Here is a 20,732-nt window from a genome sequence, read left to right on the forward strand (position 1 = left end):
TTCCCCTTTATCTCACTTCTGCAGGTTCCTGCTTTCTCCCTTTGTAACGGTATTTGTGTTTCTCTTATTCCATCTTTCCATTTTAGTATCTTTTGGTCTCACTCTCTTTAAACGTCTAATGCAGATAGATAAGTGCAAGTGCCCAAATAATGTCCCAGTGCCCCCACCGGCTCAATTTAAGCACTGCTCCTGGACCCATCTACACACACTCTAATCTATTTATTAGGTGGGTGTCACACCTCAAACACCCCACCCTCATGCCTTTCTAAGAGTCCATTCTCCGATATGCGAATGCAACCTCTTGCACCGTTTTAATCATTATGGCTACACGGTGCCCTAAAATATCCAGAAGAAGGATAGATTTAGCCTCAATCTGTGCAAGAAACTGCAGATCACAAGTTGATGATCTCTTCAATAACCCTACTCTGGCCTTGGACCCTGGTTTCTCCTGGAGTCCTTGAAGGCGGTGCTTCCAGACATTGTAGTCGCAACAGAGTCATCGGAGAACAGTGGAAAGACTGAGAGGGTTGTGAGACCGATCCAACACATCTGATCCCAACACCACACCAAGGAGAGATTAGCAGGTCAGCCTTCCAGTCCATCTTGTAGGCCTGGGGGAGCGCAGATTCTTACCTCTTCACAATACCTTTGACTCCTGAGCAAGCAGTGCCACAGCTTCACCTTCTGGCTGAAAAGCACCATCTAAGGGATGGTGGCTTGGACTGGTCGGTAGGTCTCCCTCCTGAGTCTTAAGGGCAGGCCTCACCTCCTGACCCTGCTTTAGAATAGCAACGGTACACCGAAGTAGTCATGCTGGTTCAATGTGTCTTGTAAGCAGCTTTTTGTCACATAATGTGCTACAGGTGAAACGTTATCCTAGACCACAGTTGCTTGCATCTTCCACTGCTATGCCTTGCAGGTAGCGTGCCTTCCATTGACTGTCCGCGCCCCTTGCATCAGGGCCAAGCGAGCAACGGTGGCACTCTCCAGGTTCCTGATAAAGAGATGTCCAGGGAAGACCATGGGCCCACCACACTTGATGCGCCTTCCCTAGTCCAGGCTGATGTTGGCCAGAAGGCCACAAGAAACTTGTTGGCTGAAGACATTGGTTCCCGATGTAGCCCTCTCCGGTCTCCATCCATTTCCAATTGCTGTGGAATTTTTCCACTAGGAGGGAATAGGACAGAGACAGTTCAGATAAAGTTGCCTTTGTAGTTACTTCGTTACTATTGGTTTACGTGTGCCCACATTTCCTACACCGTCGTGCAGCTGTCGGTCAGACCTATCACCTCAATAATCTTTTTCAAGGCAGAAATGGAGAGGCGTGCTCTTGTGCGGAAGGGCGGGAATGTCCAGGTAAATCTTTGTCCACAAATAGCTGACTTCGGGTCCCGCAGCTGGATGACAGGGAACTCGCAGGATGAGAACAGGTCAGACCCTACGAACCATGCAGGGGCGTAGCTTCAGTGGGGAGCTTGGGGTGTTACACCCCCCCTTCCCCCCCAAAAATTAATATAAATTCTGGTAAATAGCTGAGTACAGCTGCTTTGAGTCGGTTACGGTGAGGTGTCTTTCACAATTCACCAGAAAGTTTTACATTCACAAACAAAAAACGCGCGCACACTCCCTCACTCTCTGTTTTGAAAGTCTTCAAAGATGTTGGTATTGTACAATATATTGTGTTTTCTCTCACTTTGCATGCCTACCAATCCGGGCTTCTCTCCCTTAAGCCCCTCCCATGCGCCCTGCTTGTCGTGTATGTATTTTAGCATGATATGGCAACGTCATTGTGTAAAACTTTACACCCCCCACACAACCCCCTACACACAATCTCACTGACCAAGCTACGCCCAGGAGTAACATATTTACCATAAAGGTAACGTAATGCTTTGAACTATTGGTCTGCACGTTCACTACGCCTTCTATAAACCAATCTGTTGTTTACCTATTGTGCTGTATGCAGAGTACATAATGCCAAATATTAAATAATATATTTAATTGTACTTTTTCTCTTTGTTTTGTGGACAGACATTTATACACAGTGTGATTTTAACGACAACCAGAAGCCCTTCTGTGACTTTATTGAATCAACCAAAGACGACGGGGACTGGAGCCGATCCAACGTGGCGCACCCGGGGGGGTCGGAGAGTCCCCCAGGGGACTACCCCGATGCAAGTAAGGGGTTTAAACCAGGCAGCCACCTCCCTCCCACATAATCAGCGAACGTGAAGGGATGCTGTGCAACACACGTCACATGAAGTGCAGACTTTGGCCAAGGACAGCAATTCATGGTCATGGCAGAAAGAAGCAGTAATACCATGCCTCCGCTAGGTGGCACTGGCAGACCCAGTATAGTGTGGTACAGCTGGGCCTCTGGCCCAACACACCCATGTCTGCGGTTGTCCCATACTCAGGGGCGCAGCGAACCCCCCTACTGAAGCAGCTTAAGCGGGGGGCTGCCACTGGGACCATAAAAAAGTTAATCAGTCATTTGTTGGCCTCTTCATGGAGCAGAAAAATGCTATCCACATACTAGTTAGCGAATACCATTAGCTATCAAGAGCTAAGGGAACAGCCCATACATTCTGACATAGCTTTAGAAAGATGGCTGCTGTGTTCTGTAATGCTGCTGTGATCTAAGATGGCTGCTGTGTTCTGTAATGCTGCAGTGATCTTAGATTGCTGCTGTGTTCTGTAATGCTGCAGTGATCTTAGATTGCTGCTGTGTTCTGTAATGCTGTGGTGTTATAAAACGGCTGCTGTGATCTAAGATGGCTGCTGTGATCTAAGATGGCTGCTGTGTTCTGTAATGCTGCTGTGTTCTAAAATGGCTGCTGTGGTCTAAAACTGCTTCTGCGTTAAAGGATGACTGCTATGTTCTAAGATGGCTTCAATGTTCCTAACCAAGAAAGTTGTCTTAATCTAATTTTTAATGTACAAAGCTCATCTACTTTGCCCTTGAGTTGCTGGTAACCATCTCTCACTAATCATAACATGTTTTTTTCATAGAGGGATATTACATTTACCAGATTGCTACAGACTTTGGAAAGGGGGGTTCGGCAAAGCTGGAAAGCCGCCAGATGTGCTTGATGTCCGAGGTGTGCGTGGAGTTTTACTACTACATGTATGGGCTTGATGACGCCGAGCTGAGGGTCCTGATAAAGAGTGCCTCAGGGGAACAGAACATTTGGAGCAGGAAAGGTCTTCAGAGCAACTCATGGCTTCCAGGATCAGTTACCGTGGCCAATGGAACCCAACAGCCCCTGCAGGTAAGATACAAATACCACAATCCGAGCAAAGCTTTGCTTGTGGTTTTGTGAGCCTGCAGAGTCTTCTACAATGAGGTCTTGGATATACAATTGGCTTTATATTAGATGCAGCTGGGAAAAAGAACTTCAAGCCACCCAGCTGCATGCCTGTTTCATAGAAGGGAGGCCTAGCGCACAGCTTGTTCTCTGAAGGTGAGGTTGGTACAACTTATAAACAAAATTTACAATATTGGCCCAACCAGCCCTTTATGCTAGTGCAGTTGTTGAGTCTGATCACCTGATCGATCACGGAAATCATATGATAGGTGGGTTACTCTTAAGTATTTAAATTTCTCACTGTTTTGGTTACTGGTGGCCTGACTGCTGTCTCTGGGCATTGGTACCCAGAACAGAAGTTGCCCCAACTCGGTCTCATCCTGTGTACCTCATTTTTTCAGTGGGAAGCAAGGCTGAGTAAGAACTTCCCTGGGTGGCCTGTCAGTGCCCTTGAGCTGTAGAAGTCAGTGTCTCAGAAAGGCAGAGCAACAATTTCTTCTTTTAAAACCCTGAGAGGAAATAGGCAGGAATGACCGGATTAAAGGGCCAGGTGGGAGGTAAAAATACAAAGGGAAGAAGCGAGCGAGAAAGAGAGGAAAATGAAAAATATGAAAGTAAGTTCTGTAAAGCATTGTAGGCAAACATCCCTTGTAATAAGTAGCACAGCTTTTCTGATAAAATATCTTGAGGTTCCTACGAAGGGCACTTTGACTGAGCCAGGTGTGTTACTAGTGAAGGATATGACCAGCACTTGAACATGATAACATTGCTGTTCATTGGCTGAAGACATGCTCACTGCCATTTGACCAATAGTTATCGGACAGGAGCGTTGACACCTAAATCTAAATGTTTCCTGAGCTTGCAGATGGCACACTGAGAGCCAGACCCCTCATTCTCAGCAGGTGCCTGCTGCTTGCTTATTGGTCTGCAATGTGTTCTTCCACTAGGGGGTCAAAGTCAGTTCTTGAATGATTCTGGTGATGCAAAGGTATGACCAGTGATGTGCATGTCCCACTCTCATCTACTTAGTACTCCTGCACCATGCTTGGCTTTTACTGGTGGGGGAGGGGTGCAGATCCTTTCAGCAGCGGAAGGCTTTGAGAAGCTGCCTGCCAAGAGGCTATCTCCACTGCTTTGCACATGATCTTCATTGCCTGTGGTTTAGTTGCTGCACACAGCCCTGTGCCCTGAGTAAGATTCAGTTTGTTTGCTGATCGGGCCCCTTCTGAATTTGAGCCCTCATGAAAGGGTGGAAACATACCACGCTCTGGCCCCTCTAATGAAATGACCCTTCTCTTCCTCACACAGGTGATCTTTGAAGCAATTCGAGGCTCCTCGGCCCGTATGAACATTGCGCTTGATGAGATCGCCATTCGGAAAGGACCCTGCACAAGTACGTTTTTTTTGGTGAATGCACCTGATAACCGTGGGTGGTGCGGGTAAAATGGCGTGCGGTTTTGAGGCCACTGCCGCGCTTCGTGCAGGCACACTAGGAAACTATGCGTTTTTAGCAAAGATTCCGCAGTATTCTGACACAATCCTGCCCAGTGTGGAGGTACTCGGAATGCATTCAGGAATTTGTCCGTGCGAGTGTATGAGGGACTAGTAACTTGGTGAGTGAGTGTCTGCAAATATGCAAGAGTAAACTGTATTTAGCATAGGCTGTTAGTGGCCAGACTCAATTTTGATGCACTGGTCAGACTTCTGTTCCATGAGCTTGGGGGTGAGACGGGCAAGAGAAGGTGGGCTCAATAGTAGATGCCCTGGGGCACTCAATCAAGCAAGTTGGGTGTTATTGACTGGGCGTGTGGCAGACTACAATCCCCTGAGTAGTTGAAACTGATATCAGGATAACCATAAAACCAATCCCTGCGGCTGACTGCTGGTTCCCGAGTTATGTACAACTGATTGAGGGTGGCTTGGACATGCCATCTCTAGCAGGAAAATGATATTGAAATGTTAACAAGATAAATCTCATTACTAACTACATTTATTGAAGAAAACACAGACTCACCATCACAGAGAATTTAGAGAAGATCCGGGTAAACTGTATGAGCTAAACCTGTTGGCATAAGAAGCAACAGAGATGTGAGATTATTGGGGGTTAATGGGCAATCTTCCAGTATGGTGAGGAGCTGGGCCCAGGGGCGTAGCTTCGGGGGGGGGCTGTTTGGGGTGTTACACCACCCTAATAAATGTATTTTTGGATAAATAGTTGGGTACAGATGCTTTCAGTTGGGTATCCTCAAGTGTCTTTCGGATTTCACCAGGGATTTTTAAATAAACACAGACAGAAACGCACCCCCACTCTCGGTTTTGAAATTTTTTAAAGATGTTGATTATTTTACAAACTATTGTGTTTTCTCTTACTTAGTACACCGAACCAATCTTCACTCCTCCCCCTTTGCACTGCCTCTTAAGCTCTTCTCATGTGTCCTGCTGCCATAGAATGTATTTTAACTTTATATGCATGTATGACTTTTGGAAATTCTGAAGCCCCCCCCCCCCCCCCAACATCTCACTGACCAAGCTACGCACCAGGGCATAGGGAAAGAAACCCTAATAGACGTGCAGCATTCTAGTATGGCTGTCTGGGCCTTGTCCAAGCGATCTGCAAGACAGAGGTGAACAGAATCATCCTTGTTTGAGCACAAAGGTACTGTCCTGTGCAGGAGGGCTGGAGTTGTCTTAGATGGTAAATATGCAAGCCATCATCAGTGAACGAAAGAAGATGTGAAACTAGGTTTCATGCAGAGTTAAAGGCACCATCTGAGTCAGAGCTGACTGGGATAGTTTAAATGAAGGATCTAAGCCAGAAAGGTCCAGAGGTCGAGATCCATCGCGACGAGGAGACCTCTTGAGATAGAACTATTATCAGGCAGTCATCTATGTGTGGATACCTGTGGAACCTTTGAAGATGAAGGAAGATATCTCCCAGGTTCAGACAGGCATGGTCACATTTAGCCACAGGCATGTTTCTTGCATTGCAAATGCCAATTTTTAACAACAAACCTTTGCTATTGTTTGTACGCCTGAATTAGTCCCGTGACCTGAGCCAGCATTAGCATCTTTTAACAAGGGCATCCAAAAGAAACTGGGCCAGATTCTAATGATTGAAGTCAGATGGATTATTCCTTCCTTGGTAATTTCAAGGATTTGGAACACTCTCCAGCATTCAATAGGATGCAGCAGTTCTTTGGTCACCTGATCGAGACCCCTTTGAACCTCACCCAGAGGATCAAGAGACAGTGTCTGAAGGCTTGGAGGCTCCATCATCTACAGAAGCTGCAACACACAATGCCATTGTCGATTAATGGAAGGACCCAGGACCCTGGGTAGTCATGGGCCATTGGTGGCACTGGAGAGGAAGCCTCACAACCTCCACCCCTAATCCCCCTGAAGAGGTATGGACCACCGAAGGTGTAGGAGCAGAATGCGCAGGCATCCTACGCAAGTCAATAGAATGTTTTGGTATTGATTGTGGGAATTACTACTGGCGTGGGCGTCCACAAGGCCCTATTCATTGTTTCAAGAGGCATACCCTAGATTCTTACTAGGAAGAAAATTCTTCTTCAGGTCCTCGCTGAGGTGTTAACACTCCGCATCCTTTTCGACTGAGGACCTGAGCATCCTTGCTCTTGGATATTGCATTGGAGATATTTATGTCTCTAAGCACATTGGTCCAGTAGAGCAACATAGATGCCCCTTGTGATTTGCCTTGTTTTCAAAAGTTAGGTTTAGCTTTTGCAGAACTGTGGAAAAGTAGTATCTGAAAGTTACCAATATGCTTGTGTATCTGGGCAACACAACACTGTCTTGGTGTACGGAACGTTTTGTCTGAGAATATACACCTGACCCGCATGATGTCTGCACAACTCCGTCTGTGGGTGTAACACGCCACCACTTGGTGTACATGGACCTCCTGCTGCATGTTGTTGACCACCACCATCCTCATCAATAGTTGTTGTAAATATTTAGATATAAAGAGGCCATCCTGTGACTGATGTCTCAGTAGAACTCAGAACCCAAGCTGACATCATCAAACAGAGGAACATTTTAGAATGTCTGTTGTTGGTGTTTTTTGTGACGCAAGGCTGGGCTGAGAGAACTGTTTTTTTTGTTTTCTCTGCAGTAGATGGCTGCTTTAAAATTCTTTCTTCAATAGAGGAAGTATCAATGCTTCCTTTAATGGATTTGGCATTGGGCCTGTTGGAAAGGAGAAATGGCTAAAATAAGTAATAAGTGGAAGCCCTTTAAGACATCCTGTAATAAGAGAAAATGGAGTTGTCTCACCTATGCAAAAGGTCCTCTTGATAGGTTTTATGATTGCCTGTACATCACCGGAATGCACTTCCTGTATTTGAGAAAAGTATTTGACCTCATTCCTCACAGTTAGCCGGGTCAGCTATCAGTCTTTGATGGGAACTGACCAAGCAAGGAATCACTACAAGTAGACACCAAAGATCAACTGAGATTCTGCACAACACTGTCACTCTTGGTAGTAATGAAGCTTGTTTGGTCGTAGCTCTTTTCCAGAGAAGCATCTGTCTCTCTTGTGCTCCACAGAGGGTTGTGAAGAACTTTCAAATATTTAAATAACCGCTTCGGAAGGCTTCCCTACAGCCCGACAGACTGTTCATATAATCCATGTTTGACTGATGATGTAGATGTTTAGTAACATTTCTGCTTGCGCTAAACTCTATTCTCATTATGGCATGGCATCTTTAGCTGCCAGCGCTAACTCAGTCTGAGCTGTGTTGTGAAGAGTTTTTAAGTCACGGAATATCCTTTGTCCCTATGAACGCCGTAGAGGGACGAAGGAGCCTGGGCATGTAGGTTCTCAAGGACAGACACATATAGGGCATGTTAATGTATGTAGCACTTTTGATTTGGTTTCTCAATAAACACTCTTGCTTCTTCCCTGGCTGAGTGTTTGTCTCTGCTTTAGATAGTCACTTCCTTGCATGCAGGTCTTGGCTTTGTTTATAAGATGTTTCACCCCCAAGATCTCAGGCCACCTTCGCACCTAGTGAGAGTTTGCATCTGTGAATGATCCTTTCCTAGCCAGGTCCCCTCAGGGGCAATACTTCTGGGGTGGTCTAGAAATTGGGGTAAATTGATATTGTATCTTGTTCAGCATGTGGTGCATGTGAATGTTAAGAGACATACTCCCTGGGAACAAATCAGGCTGCTTTGCTCACCCGACATGTTCTAAAAATCACCCTCTTGCTTTCCTCAACCAGCATGTCTCGCCAGCTGTGATTTCGACGTCCAGGATGACTTTTGTGGCTGGAAAGTCCCTGGGAGTGTCTGGGAGCAGTGGAATGGCCCAACTGACACCCCAAACACAGGTCCAGATGATGACTTCTCCAAACCTGGCCGTGAGTAGATTTCAGTGGTTCCCTTTCTTCTGCACAAAGCCCTGGTCCACAGGTGACATCCCAGGCGCTCCTGGGTCTGTGTGGGTAGGCTTGAAACCTCAATTTTACCAACGCCCTGAAAATTGTCATAGAGGGGAGGACAGGAAATGTGAAAAGTTCAAGCCCGCATGTGTTGGGTTCACACAGGATTTTGCACGTGTTTAGTCTGAACATTGTTCCCTCATTCCATCACAGCTCAGAGGAAAGTTGAATTTGGAGCATCATTTTAATGTCAGCGAAGCATTATTTGAAGTATGAAAGGTTAATGGCTCTTGGAGGGAGGGACAGACGGGGTCGATGGTCTTACTCACACACTGTAACATATACACCTATGTGACAAGGTTTCAAGCAGGATCTAAGTGCAGTCCTCGAGTCATCAGCAGATGGTTCACTGCAGTTTATCATCACTCTCCCTGTCCGCGTCCAGCTGTTGCCTATGTGTTATACCTCCTGTCCTTTATCATTGCCTCTGGTACTCATACCCTATCGTTACATCTGCAGTCATTTCTCAGTATCCCCTCCCCAACCTTCCCTTTATTTGTTTCCCTCACACTTTCCCATCCCTTGTTCCAGATGCCATCAATGCTTTCTTTCTCTCTCTGGAATATTTGGTCCATCTCCTTGCACTGCTGTCCTTGTCTCTTCCACTGTCTTTCCTCCCTCCTTTATCCTGGTCCCTCGCTCCTCCTCTGCAGTCTCTTCTTCAACCATTGCCGCTCTCCACTCTACTGTTGTCCCCTCCTTTCTCTTCAGCCCTTGTTCACCCATTCTTCATCCATCTTCCTTTCAAACATTTCTCTAACCTGCCCTTTCTCTTCATATATAGTCCTCCCCTCCTCCACTACCCTCTTCCTCTTTAACCTCAGCCCCGCCTCCTCCAGTCTCTTTCCACTCATTTACCGTTTTTACCAAGTAATCAACGACCCACCTATTTTTCTCCATCCTGATCTAGCCCCAACCCTACCTTCCTTCTCTCTTCCGCCTCAAATATTTTTCTCTCTTAGACACTCTTCGTCCTGCTTTCCGCATTACTCAGATATTCAGTTCTTTTCTCGCTCTCCCTCCTTTTCTTGCTTATCTCCTTCTGCAGATTATTGGACCATAAATATAGGCCAGCCAGTCCTACAGCATCCTAGACATACCACATACAGAGGCATGGCTGCAATGGTGACTCTAAAGATGTGCAGCCAATAGAGACACATTTTCTCTGCCCAGATGGCCATGTTTAATTGTTATTGCCTTCTACCCGGGGCATTAACACAGGGGGATGCTTTCTGCAAAGGGCTTTAACTGATGTCGATTTCCCATCCTGCAATTATTTACCTAACCCGAGCTAAAGACACATATTAATGGGTATCACAAGACTGAGTGTGGGCAGTAAGGCTGTTAGCACACATCAACCTAATGAAACCCAACAGAGTCAAATACACACACCCTCTGTCTGTGTCTGCCTCTTGAACCTCAATACTGCCCACCAAGTGCAGACAAACAATTGTGGGAATTTGCAGCATTCCAGGCATTCTGATTGGATCACACAACCTCAGCATTCCATATGTTGTGTTAGTATGATATGCCTATTTCCTGGGCCTTTTTTAAACTTAATTAAATCTGCTGTTCCTTGTCTCTCTCCAGTTGGTCTCTACATGCTAATGGATTCAGGATGGGGAAGTCCTGGCGAGAAGGGGACCCTTGTGAGCGCCTCGCACAGTTCTCCCGGCTGCCTGGAGCTCCGCTTCCGATACTTCTTGTACGGACCCTCGGCCTCTGTGAGGATCAGTGTTTACGCCAGTGAGGCAGGTAAGGCCTGGTGGAGCCACAGGTATCCTTGTTTGACATCCGGGGTAGGGCCTTCGCAGCCTATCAGAGTGGAGGGACAGAATGGGCCCGCCTCCTGCCTCGCCCAGAGGTTACAGCGCAGCACTTGACTCCTCTTTTCAGGGGAACCAGGTGACTTCATGCCATGAGCGCACAAGACTTCCAGCCATGCGGTGTCGCGTTATTGGCAGTCCTGTGTAACATATGCACCACACGTGCTTATCACAAAACACTGTACAGCAGTAGTGTCAGTTACCTGGGGTTCCTTCACACGATTCAGAGTTTCCTAACATGGTCTGAAATTGTCAAACGATAATACCTGGTATTAGGCCTTAGTTGTTAGTTTCAGGGGAGAGAGTCTGCCCGGGTGATTGCATTTTCCCTAGATCTCCTCGTGGCAGACAGGACTCTGTGTACGGGGGCTACTTGCAGGCATCACAGGCTAGATAGAAACAGGGCAGTCACCTATAAAGTCCAAGGAGGCCGCAAGTGGTCAGTTTCATGGGCAGTCACCCCTAAAGTCCAAGGAGGCCTGCAGGTGGCTCAGTTTCACGGGCAGTCACCCCTAAAGTCCCAGGAGGCCTGCAGGTGGCTCAGTTTCGCGGGCAGTCACCTCTGATGTCTCAGGAGGCCTGCAGGTGGCTCAGTGTCATGTGACGTGGCTGTGAATATTGACAATGTCAACCTTATTCAATTCTCTTGTCTCAACAGGTGGAGCGCCTGGAAACGCCCTATTCACCTTGACGGGCAACCAAGGAAGAGAGTGGAAGTTGGCTGTAGTGCCCTACTCCAGCAGCGCCAATGTCACGGTAATCCGGGAGCGCTTGCAGTAACTAATATCCGAGCAATACTGGTCTTCAACATTGTGCACGGTGACAGGTGCCACAAGGGTACAGGCACCGAGTTATGATGACGTATAGGGCCGGAGGCCGTGGCAACATTACAAGGCGTTAAGTGGATAATATTAGTGCAGCACTGAGTACAGTATACAGTGCTCATTACTACCTAAACTGCTAGGTGACAGCTCATTACTACATAAACTACTAGGTGACAGCTCACTTATACATAAGCTCCTAGGTGGCAGCTCATTACTACCTAAACTGCTAGGTGACAGCTCATTACTACCTAAACTGCTAGGTGACAGCTCATTACTACCTAAACTGCTAGGTGGCAGCTCATTACTACCTAAACTGCTAGGTGACAGCTCACTATTACATGAACTGCTAGATGGCAGCTCATTACTACATAAACTACTAGGTGACAGCTCATTACTACCTAAACTGCTAGGTGACAGCTCATTACTACCTAAGCTGCTAGGTGACGCTTCACTATTACATAAACTGCTAGATGGCAGCTCATTACTACATAAACTACTAGGTGACAGCTCACTATTACATAAACTGCTAGGTGGCAGCTCATTACTACCTAAACTGCTAGGTGACAGCTCACTATTACATAAACTGCTAGGTGACAGCTCATTACTACCTAAGCTGCTAGGTGACGCCTCACTATTACATAAACTGCTAGATGGCAGCTCATTACTACATAAACTACTAGGTGACAGCTCACTATTACATAAACTGCTAGGTGGCAGCTCATTACTACCTAAACTGCTAGGTGACAGCTCACTATTACATGAACTGCTAGATGGCAGCTCATTACTACATAAACTACTAGGTGACAGCTCACTATTACATAAACTGCTAGGTGGCAGCTCATTACAACCTAAACTGCTAGGTGACAGCTCACTATTACATAAACTGCTAGGTGGCAGCTCATTACTACATAAACTACTAGGTGACAGCTCACTATTACATAAACTGCTAGATGGCAGCTCATTACTACATAAACTACTAGGTGACAGCTCACTATTACATAAACTGCTAGGTGGCAGCTCATTACTACCTAAACTGCTAGGTGACAGCTCACTATTACATAAACTGCTAGGTGGCAGCTCATTACTACCTAAACTGCTAGGTGACAGCTCACTATTACATAAACTGCTAGGTGGCAGCTCATTACCACCTAAACTGCTAGATGACAGCTCACTATTACATAAACTGCTAGGTGGCAGCTCATTACCACCTAAACTGCTAGGTGACAGCTCACTATTACATAAACTGCTAGGTGGCAGCTCATTACCACCTAAACTGCTAGGTGACAGCTCACTATTACATAAACTGCTAGGTGGCAGCTCATTACCACCTAAACTGCTAGGTGACAGCTCACTATTACATAAACTGCTAGGTGGCAGCTCATTACTACATAAACCACTAGGTGACAGCTCACTATTACATAAACTGCTAGGTGGCTCACTATTACATAAACTGCTAGGTGACAGCTCATTACTACATAAACTGCTAGGTGACAGCTCATTACTACATAAACTACTAGGTGGCAGCTCACTATTACATAAACTGCTAGGTGACAGCTCATTATTACATAAACTGCTAGGTGACGCCTCACTATTACATAAACTGCTAGGTGGCAGCTCATTACTAGATAAACTGCTAAGTGACAGCTTATTATTATATAAACTGCTAGGTGGCAGTTCATTACTACATAAACTGCTAGGCTATTTATTCATAAAATGTTATGAAGACCGTGGTAATACTGGATTTGTTTGTTATGTTGTGTTGCGTTCTGTTATAAGTGATTCATAGCGCACACTGATTCCAAACAATTGTACCTGGACGATTAACCAGAGCACTGCCTGAAAATGAGGGTTTTAAAGTTGCACCTAAAGAGTGGATGTGAAGAGGTATACCTGAGATGAAGCGTATTCCACAGCTTCGGAGCAGAGACAGAGGAAGCCCGACCACCCTTGCGCGCTCCTCTGAATCTAGGAATGACTAGTAGTTTGTAGGTGGTGGAGTGAAGAGTCTTGGAGGGAGTCTGTGTTCTTACACATTGACAAATGCTGTGCTCGTTGGACGATGTGAGCATCCTAAAGGATGTGCTGGTGTGAATGGGGAGCTAGTGAAGAGATTATTTTATTAGAGGGTAACTATTCAATGGTGAGGAGCTGAGGAGACTATACAAGCTGCCGTATGTTGAATTTCTTGAACTCTCTGCATTAGTGTTGTTTTGGGGTTTAATTAAGCACTGTTACAATACTCAAGCCTGGAGCCAGTGGCTCTAGATATTGGCAGATGACGAGAGGCCTCAGACCACAAATGGAGTATGTGGTGAGCGTCCACATCAAGTAGGTGCAACTGGGTTGACAGCGACTCTTGGAAGTCCGTCAGTATAAATATTAAATATGGACTCCAGAGCTTTCTGCTGAGTCTAACGGAGGAGGGCGCTGACCAAAATGAGAAGTCCAGAGGGTAGAGTCCCAACGGGAAGAAGAGTTACCAGTGACCAGAACTTCTGTTTTGTCCACATTCATCTTTAGGCAAAGGGTCCCATCCATTCTGCAACTTCAGACAGACAACGCTGGAGTGATCAGCCCTTACCCAGCTGGCTGCTGAGTTTAAACAATATTTGTGTGTCATCAGCATGAGTGTGTGGCAGGAGCACATGAGATCAAATAATGGTGGAGGTGGATCTCGCATACCTAGTAAACGGGTGTGGCAAGAGATGACCGAACCCCAAGACACACCACAGTTTAGCGGCTTGGACGTGGAAAGAAAAGGGCTAAGGGACTAAGGGCCATATGTACGAACGCATTTTCCCATGGACACAGAATGGGCAAAACCCATTGATACATCTGGCCCTAAGAGACACCATTTGAGTGCTTAACAGAAAGAAAGGAAGTGGACCACATGGCCATCAATTCACCATCACTGCCTTTACAGAGTCCCTGAATTACCAGATTATGGTGGACAGTGTCGAATGCCTCCGATAGATATAATAGAATCTGAACTTTGACACTGTCAACATCTCTGGCCATTTGTAGGTCGTCCAGCAGTACTGCGTGCTAGAAAGAGACGCAGACCTGGATAATAACGCTATAATAGTTAGATAATGTCTTTAGGAAGGCCCTGGACCACTGACCATAGTATTGTTGCCCATCAGTACAATTGTAGGGTGCTCGATCCCGAAGCCGATTATGGAACCCCCTACTATTTATCCACGCTACTAGGTAAAGAAACAGACCTAGGTCAAGTCAAATTCCAGGTAGAATCAGTGTTTGCACTAGTTAGCACCACAGACCTCCAGGAAAAACTGAACTGCAGGTGTAATCCAGACTGCAGTGCAAGTACTTGTGACAGTACACCACTAACTAGACACCCTCAAACTCTGGGAGCAGTACTTGATGGAAGCACAATGCAAGTTATCCATGAAGTATTTCAATTTGTATATTACGATGCAGAGTAAAGAAAGTACTAATGATTTCTATGTATGTGGAATGATCCAGATATTACGTGTAAGTGATTTGCAAGGCAAGGCTGCCTAACATGGATATGGCTTACAGACTAAATTGCACCAAGAGGCTTCTCACTTCCCTGGAGAAAGGCAAAGTCGCGAAATACGTTTGGTTGAGCAATGATTGTAAAATCTGCTACAGAAAATGAAAACATTAACATGAAAAAGTCAAATAAAAAAGCAAACACAACTTGAAATGAAATTCTCGATTTTGTATGAATAACTTAAAATGCATTTTGAAATGATTCTGCAATGTGTTGTCACAGTCTCGGGGTGCATCTGCAGTCACCAGCAGGTGGTACATGCTCTTACCGCATTATATTACAGGGTCAGTGTCGTGTCTAATGACAACGGAGCACATACATGCAGTCATGCTGAGAATGTCAATGTTAATGGTCACCTTATAAATTTGTTTTGTGTGCACCGATCATGCAGGGTGCAAAGGTTAGGGATGGGGCAAGGAAGAACATTCTCACCTGGATTCTCAGCTAATGTTTGCTCTTTCTCTGCATACAGTTCATCATAGAGGGAGTATTCGGAGAGAAACCTGGGACAGACATAGCAGTGGATAGCGTCGAAATCTGTCCATGTAAAGGTAAAAAAAACCTTGATGTTACTGTCCCTCCATTGCTATTAATCCACACTCTGTTTCCCAAGATGGGCATAAACTTTCCACCTCCACCCACCCTATTTCCTTTCATCCCCTTTGCCCAAAGGCCACTTAATGAGGCATTATTTGAGATGGCAAGTGAAGTTTTTAAGTCTATATTGGATAGTTATCTTGGTCCTTTTATTTACGTTTACGCCAGATAACATTGGCGCCTCAGTATGTCAACACAGTCTACCCTGAAGGTGTAGGGGGTACACCGATCACTAGCCAAATCGGACTATGCCCTGGTTGAGGAACTGCTAGCTTGCTAAGTGACCTGAGTCAGGCAAGTGTAAAAACACAGAAGCCGGCCTAATTGTAATCGCAAATATCTTATTTCAAAACGCATATACAATTTGTAAGAGAATCATTTTCAAGGTGTTATATTTAATTTATAAATGTCTACATGGCACACCTTGAATATATCTGTGGTAAAAGCGCCAGGCGTGGGCTTCAAAGTAAACACTGAGATAAGTACTCAGACTCTCCTTCAAATTTTGAGGTCCATAGTTAATTGCCCGTGCTATCAGAGTTCTCTGTTTTGGGCCCTAGATTGTAGCGTACACTTCTTCCAGAAATCGGACTGACCCTTTCTCTTCCCTTTTCGTGGAGATCTAAATCTCTTTTTGCCAGGATTATATCCACGCAATTCATAATTGGCATCCTTTCCCACTTTTCCATTTTGCTACCATCTTCAAGCTCCTAGAAGCTTGCAGTATGTGCCTTATAAATAAAATAATGAATTCTCAATAATGAATGTTTTTTTACTTCTCGACCAGGAATCCTCCCATCGGTGGCACCGAGCACCACACCAACACCTGTGACTGCCTCGACAACTACACCTCGATCCACAACTACTCCTGGGACTGCAACAACCACATCTCGCACCACAACCACAACATCTGCAAATACAACAACCCTGGGTCCTGGTACCACAACATCAACTCTTCCTGTCACCACTGCAACTATGATTACATCTCCCACAACAACCACAGCACCTGCAAATACAACAACCCTGACTCCTGGTACCACAACATCAACTCTTCCTGTCATCACTGCAACTATGATTACATCTCCCACAAAAACCACAACACCTGCAAATACAACAACCCTGACTCCTGGTACCACAACATCAACTCTTCCTGTCACCACTGCAACTATGATTACAACTCCCACAACAACCACAACTCCTGCAAATACAACAACCCTGACTCCTAGTACCACAACATCAACTCTTCCTGTCACCACTGCAACTATGATTACAACTCCCACAACAACCACAACTCCTGCGGCCACACCTTCAACTTCTTCTGTATCCAATGTAACTGCAACCGTATCTCCCACAACAACCAAAGCTCTAGGCACGACCTTAACTACTCCTGGGACAACAGCATCAACTCCTCTTGGAAACACCACAGCTACAACCACATTTCACACCACAACAACTATTCTTAATACAACAACAACCACAACAACTGTGACCACAAATACTACACCTCCTGTGGGCACAGCAACAACTGCCCCTGTAGTCAATGCAACAACAACCACATCTCCCACAACAACCAAACCTCCAAGCACCACCACAACAGCAACAACTCCTGGGACGACAGCATCAACTCCACCTGGAAACACTACAGTTACAGCCATATTTTCCACCACAACAACAGTTACTCCTAATATGACAACAACTACAACTGTCAGCATAGCAACCACAACTCCTGTTGCCACAACAAGTGCAACTGCAATGACTGTTGGGACCAAAGTAACCACATCTCCTTCAAATGCAACAATCACCCTTCCTATGACTGCTCTTACTACAACCCCCTCAACAGCTACTTCTCACAGGTCCACAACTACCACTGTACCTCTAAACACAACATTCCCTGGGACCACCACTAGCAAAATTCCAGGGACAGCAATCACAACCTCTGCATCTACCACAACTCCAGTGATGACAACACTAACAACATCGCCAAATGCCACAACCATGGTTCTTCCAGTAAAAACAACCTTGGCTTCTGAGACTACAACAAACGCCACTCTCGGGACCGCAACAACTAGAACTCCTACACCCACAACTAGTGGGACAACAACAAGCACACCTCCTGCATCCACAACCACCACAATTCCTGTGAACACAAATATCACAACACCGTCAACTACAGCTTCAGGGACAACTACGACGCCAATCACCGCTCCTGTGATCACTGCAACCACAACAACTACAACTCCCGGAACAACAACAGCAACAACCCCTAGAACAACAACTGCGACAGCTCCTAAGACCACAACAACAGGTAATATACATTATATGAGAAAGAAAATCTCTTCTCCTTGATGCGTGGGTGGTTTACTTTTGTCCTGTACCCCAATATTAACTCTCATTCTCAGAATTGTCCAGGCACTCTGCAATATCCCCACCACATAATGCCACGTAAAGGAGTTGGACATTGGGTCTCCCACTTCCAACTGAAGTCTCTATTTTCCTTCCAAAGTAAATCCCCTGGTTGTGTAACCAGATGATTATTTTAGCCTACTGCAGCCCTGATTACAAATAGACCTGAGTTTTCTAAACCCTGTTCAAATGCGGCGTTGGTGCCATTAAGCCTTCACCCCTCATCAAATTTCAGCAGATCTAACTTGCCAGAATTGAACAGGGTTAAAGAGTACTGTATTTATTGGGACATATGGATTTTGGTTAGGTTAGCATCAAAATCTGCAAGTTATTTTTCAAACCTCCGAATAGGTGTAAAATATCACACCTGGTACAATCTGAACCTCGAGGAGTCAAATTATATTTTGTGCAATATTTTGCCAATTTATACTGTGGAAGCAGAGAAAGTGCAATTGTATGGCTTTGACATGGATATATATTTTCTTAGAGAGGCCTAGCCTGAAACTGGAGGTATTATCATACAGGGGTAATAACATTATTATATTCTGCATCACCTGGGGGTCTAGAGTTGTGGGAAAATACATAGGGAATAGCCTTCAGGTATGAAGGCATCATATATTTTGCGTATGTATTTTAACATGGTTTCCACCTCGCTTTTGCTGGCGTAAGCTGTGGACCACATTTCTGCCATGTAAACCAGTTTACCATAATTGTGGTTATCCATCCTTGTGCTGTAAACCAGTTGTGCAAAATTGTCCCTCTAGGGTTGTGGTCAGTGCTGACTGATGCTAGTCATTCTTAATAGCTCTTTCCAGCGCTCATCCTCACAGCTTTTATTTCATGCCCTTCTAGTGTGCCCACCAAACTCTCACTACAACGCCTGTGGGCCGGCGTGCCCGCCTCGATGCGATGCACCAGAGAACGACTGCAGCCTCCCTTGCCAGCCCGGCTGTGTCTGTGATCCAGGTTTTCTGCTGCAAGGAGGAAAATGTGTTCCAGTGAGCCGGTGTGGTTGCTTCTACAACAGCACCTACTATGAGGTGAGCAGCATGGTCTGTGTGTGAGGGTAGCTTACACCTGCTAATCATAGTATGTGGGGCACTTATGCCACAGGGTCTACCCTGTAGAGACAGATAGCCATAGTCACCTTGGCTGTTTCTAAGGTGCTTATCCTGCATTTAGTGTCATGCTCAGTGATTATATGGGCATCTTCTAGAACACCTTCTGCTATGAGGCGCAGAATGTGACCTAAGGGTTCTGGCTGTTTGACAATAACACCTACCTTTAAGTGTCATGTCCTGTGTATACAGGCTACTTAAACAATAATGCCCGGTCTGAAGCGAGCTTCAGCCAGTCTCTGTATAAGCTGCTTCTACAACAGGAAAGTTTCCGTCTGACAGCATAGACTGCAGAACCATTTATGCAGAAACGCTAAAAAATATGCAGTACCAAAATTGCACCTGTGCATAAATTTCTCTCTCCCCAAGACTTTTACCTGCATTCAGTTCCTAAACCCAGCCAGACACATTTCCCATATATGTATTAGAACTGGGCTTGTTTACTTTTCTAATTCCCCTTCTGTCCTTTTTGTAATCAAGTGCACGGTAGCTGTATCATTTGCAGGCTGATAGATTTTGGTGAACTATGAGAATATCAAGCTTTTTACATCAAATGACAAAACTATTGATAGTAGAATTTTTTGTTGATCAATATTTTTGACCTTAACATTCTGATCCACAACCTACAAGTCTATGTTGATAGGAGGATATTTCACTAATGTCAAGGTTTTGGTATTCTATGCTTTGGGGGATGTTTTTGCAAAATATGTTTTTTCAGCCTGTACTTCTGCATGCTATCAGTGCCCCTGCTTTGTGGTGAGAAAAGTAGCCTTAGAATGTTTGCTGCATCTCTGACTGCAAGCATGTTCTGCAGTAACATGCCCTGTGTGTATGGACTTTTTCTATAGTAGTATTTTATAATGTGAGTTATGTGCTCTGTGTATCTGGGCTGCTTTTTTAACAGAAAATATTTTGAGGCAAGTGATGGGATGTGTATGGGTTGCTTTAATCACAGTAACGCTTATTTCCATGTTGCATGTCTTTGCTCATTTCCAGCCAGGCCAGGTGATCTGGGGGGAAGGCTGCTCTGAGGTCTGTACCTGCTTGGGGAACTACACTCTCCAGTGCACCAACAATAGCTGCTCCCCTACGGAGTACTGCAAGGAGGTGAACGGGATCCCCAGCTGCTATCCCAAAGGTAAGGGGGCTGTTTCCCTGTCTGCCAGATAAAGGAGGTCTTGGAATCCACAAGTGGGATGCCAGCAATGTTTTTATTAGGGGTCAAATTTCATAGTTGATATGGGGGATCTTGGGCAAGCCAAATGCAAGAGTTACAGAGGAAAAGGGGTGCATTTAAAGTAGACAAGACTAGGGCAATACTTGAAAGATATCAATATATCAAACTGAAGAGGTTACCTGTGAAATAGAAAGTGGACGCATCATACAGTATCTAATGAGTTAAAAGTGTAACCGGGGAGCAGGAAGGAGGGAACCAGACTTCTACAAGAGAACGGGGTGGGATGAAGGCCTCACACGCACTATTGTCCTAACTTAGTGTAAGGCTGTCGGTCGCTGCTTCATTGGTCTGGTCTTGCTCTTGTCTTTCTCTTGACATCTGTGAACAAACATAGGGACCTGATTTAGATCTTGGTGGAGGGGAATACTCTGTCACAAATGTGAAGGATACCCTGTCCTGCCTATTACGATCTATTATATGCT

General features: G+C 45.4%; 1 protein-coding gene across 1 annotated transcript in view; it reads left to right on the forward strand.

Moving 5' to 3' along the window:
• LOC138266895 (IgGFc-binding protein-like) overlaps nucleotides 1-20,732 on the forward strand; it is a 169,982-nt gene that overhangs the window by 36,970 nt on the left and 112,280 nt on the right. The window contains exons 10-19 of the mRNA XM_069215627.1: nucleotides 2,029-2,175; nucleotides 3,010-3,269; nucleotides 4,614-4,698; nucleotides 8,549-8,686; nucleotides 10,358-10,522; nucleotides 11,252-11,349; nucleotides 15,428-15,506; nucleotides 16,340-17,857; nucleotides 18,808-18,995; nucleotides 20,070-20,211. Of these exons, the coding sequence (XP_069071728.1) occupies nucleotides 2,029-2,175; nucleotides 3,010-3,269; nucleotides 4,614-4,698; nucleotides 8,549-8,686; nucleotides 10,358-10,522; nucleotides 11,252-11,349; nucleotides 15,428-15,506; nucleotides 16,340-17,857; nucleotides 18,808-18,995; nucleotides 20,070-20,211 (2,820 nt within the window). The remainder of the gene's footprint in view (nucleotides 1-2,028; nucleotides 2,176-3,009; nucleotides 3,270-4,613; nucleotides 4,699-8,548; nucleotides 8,687-10,357; nucleotides 10,523-11,251; nucleotides 11,350-15,427; nucleotides 15,507-16,339; nucleotides 17,858-18,807; nucleotides 18,996-20,069; nucleotides 20,212-20,732) is intronic.

Source organism: Pleurodeles waltl, chromosome 12 (assembly GCF_031143425.1).
Source record: "Pleurodeles waltl isolate 20211129_DDA chromosome 12, aPleWal1.hap1.20221129, whole genome shotgun sequence".
Classification (NCBI taxonomy): Eukaryota; Metazoa; Chordata; class Amphibia; order Caudata; family Salamandridae; genus Pleurodeles; species Pleurodeles waltl.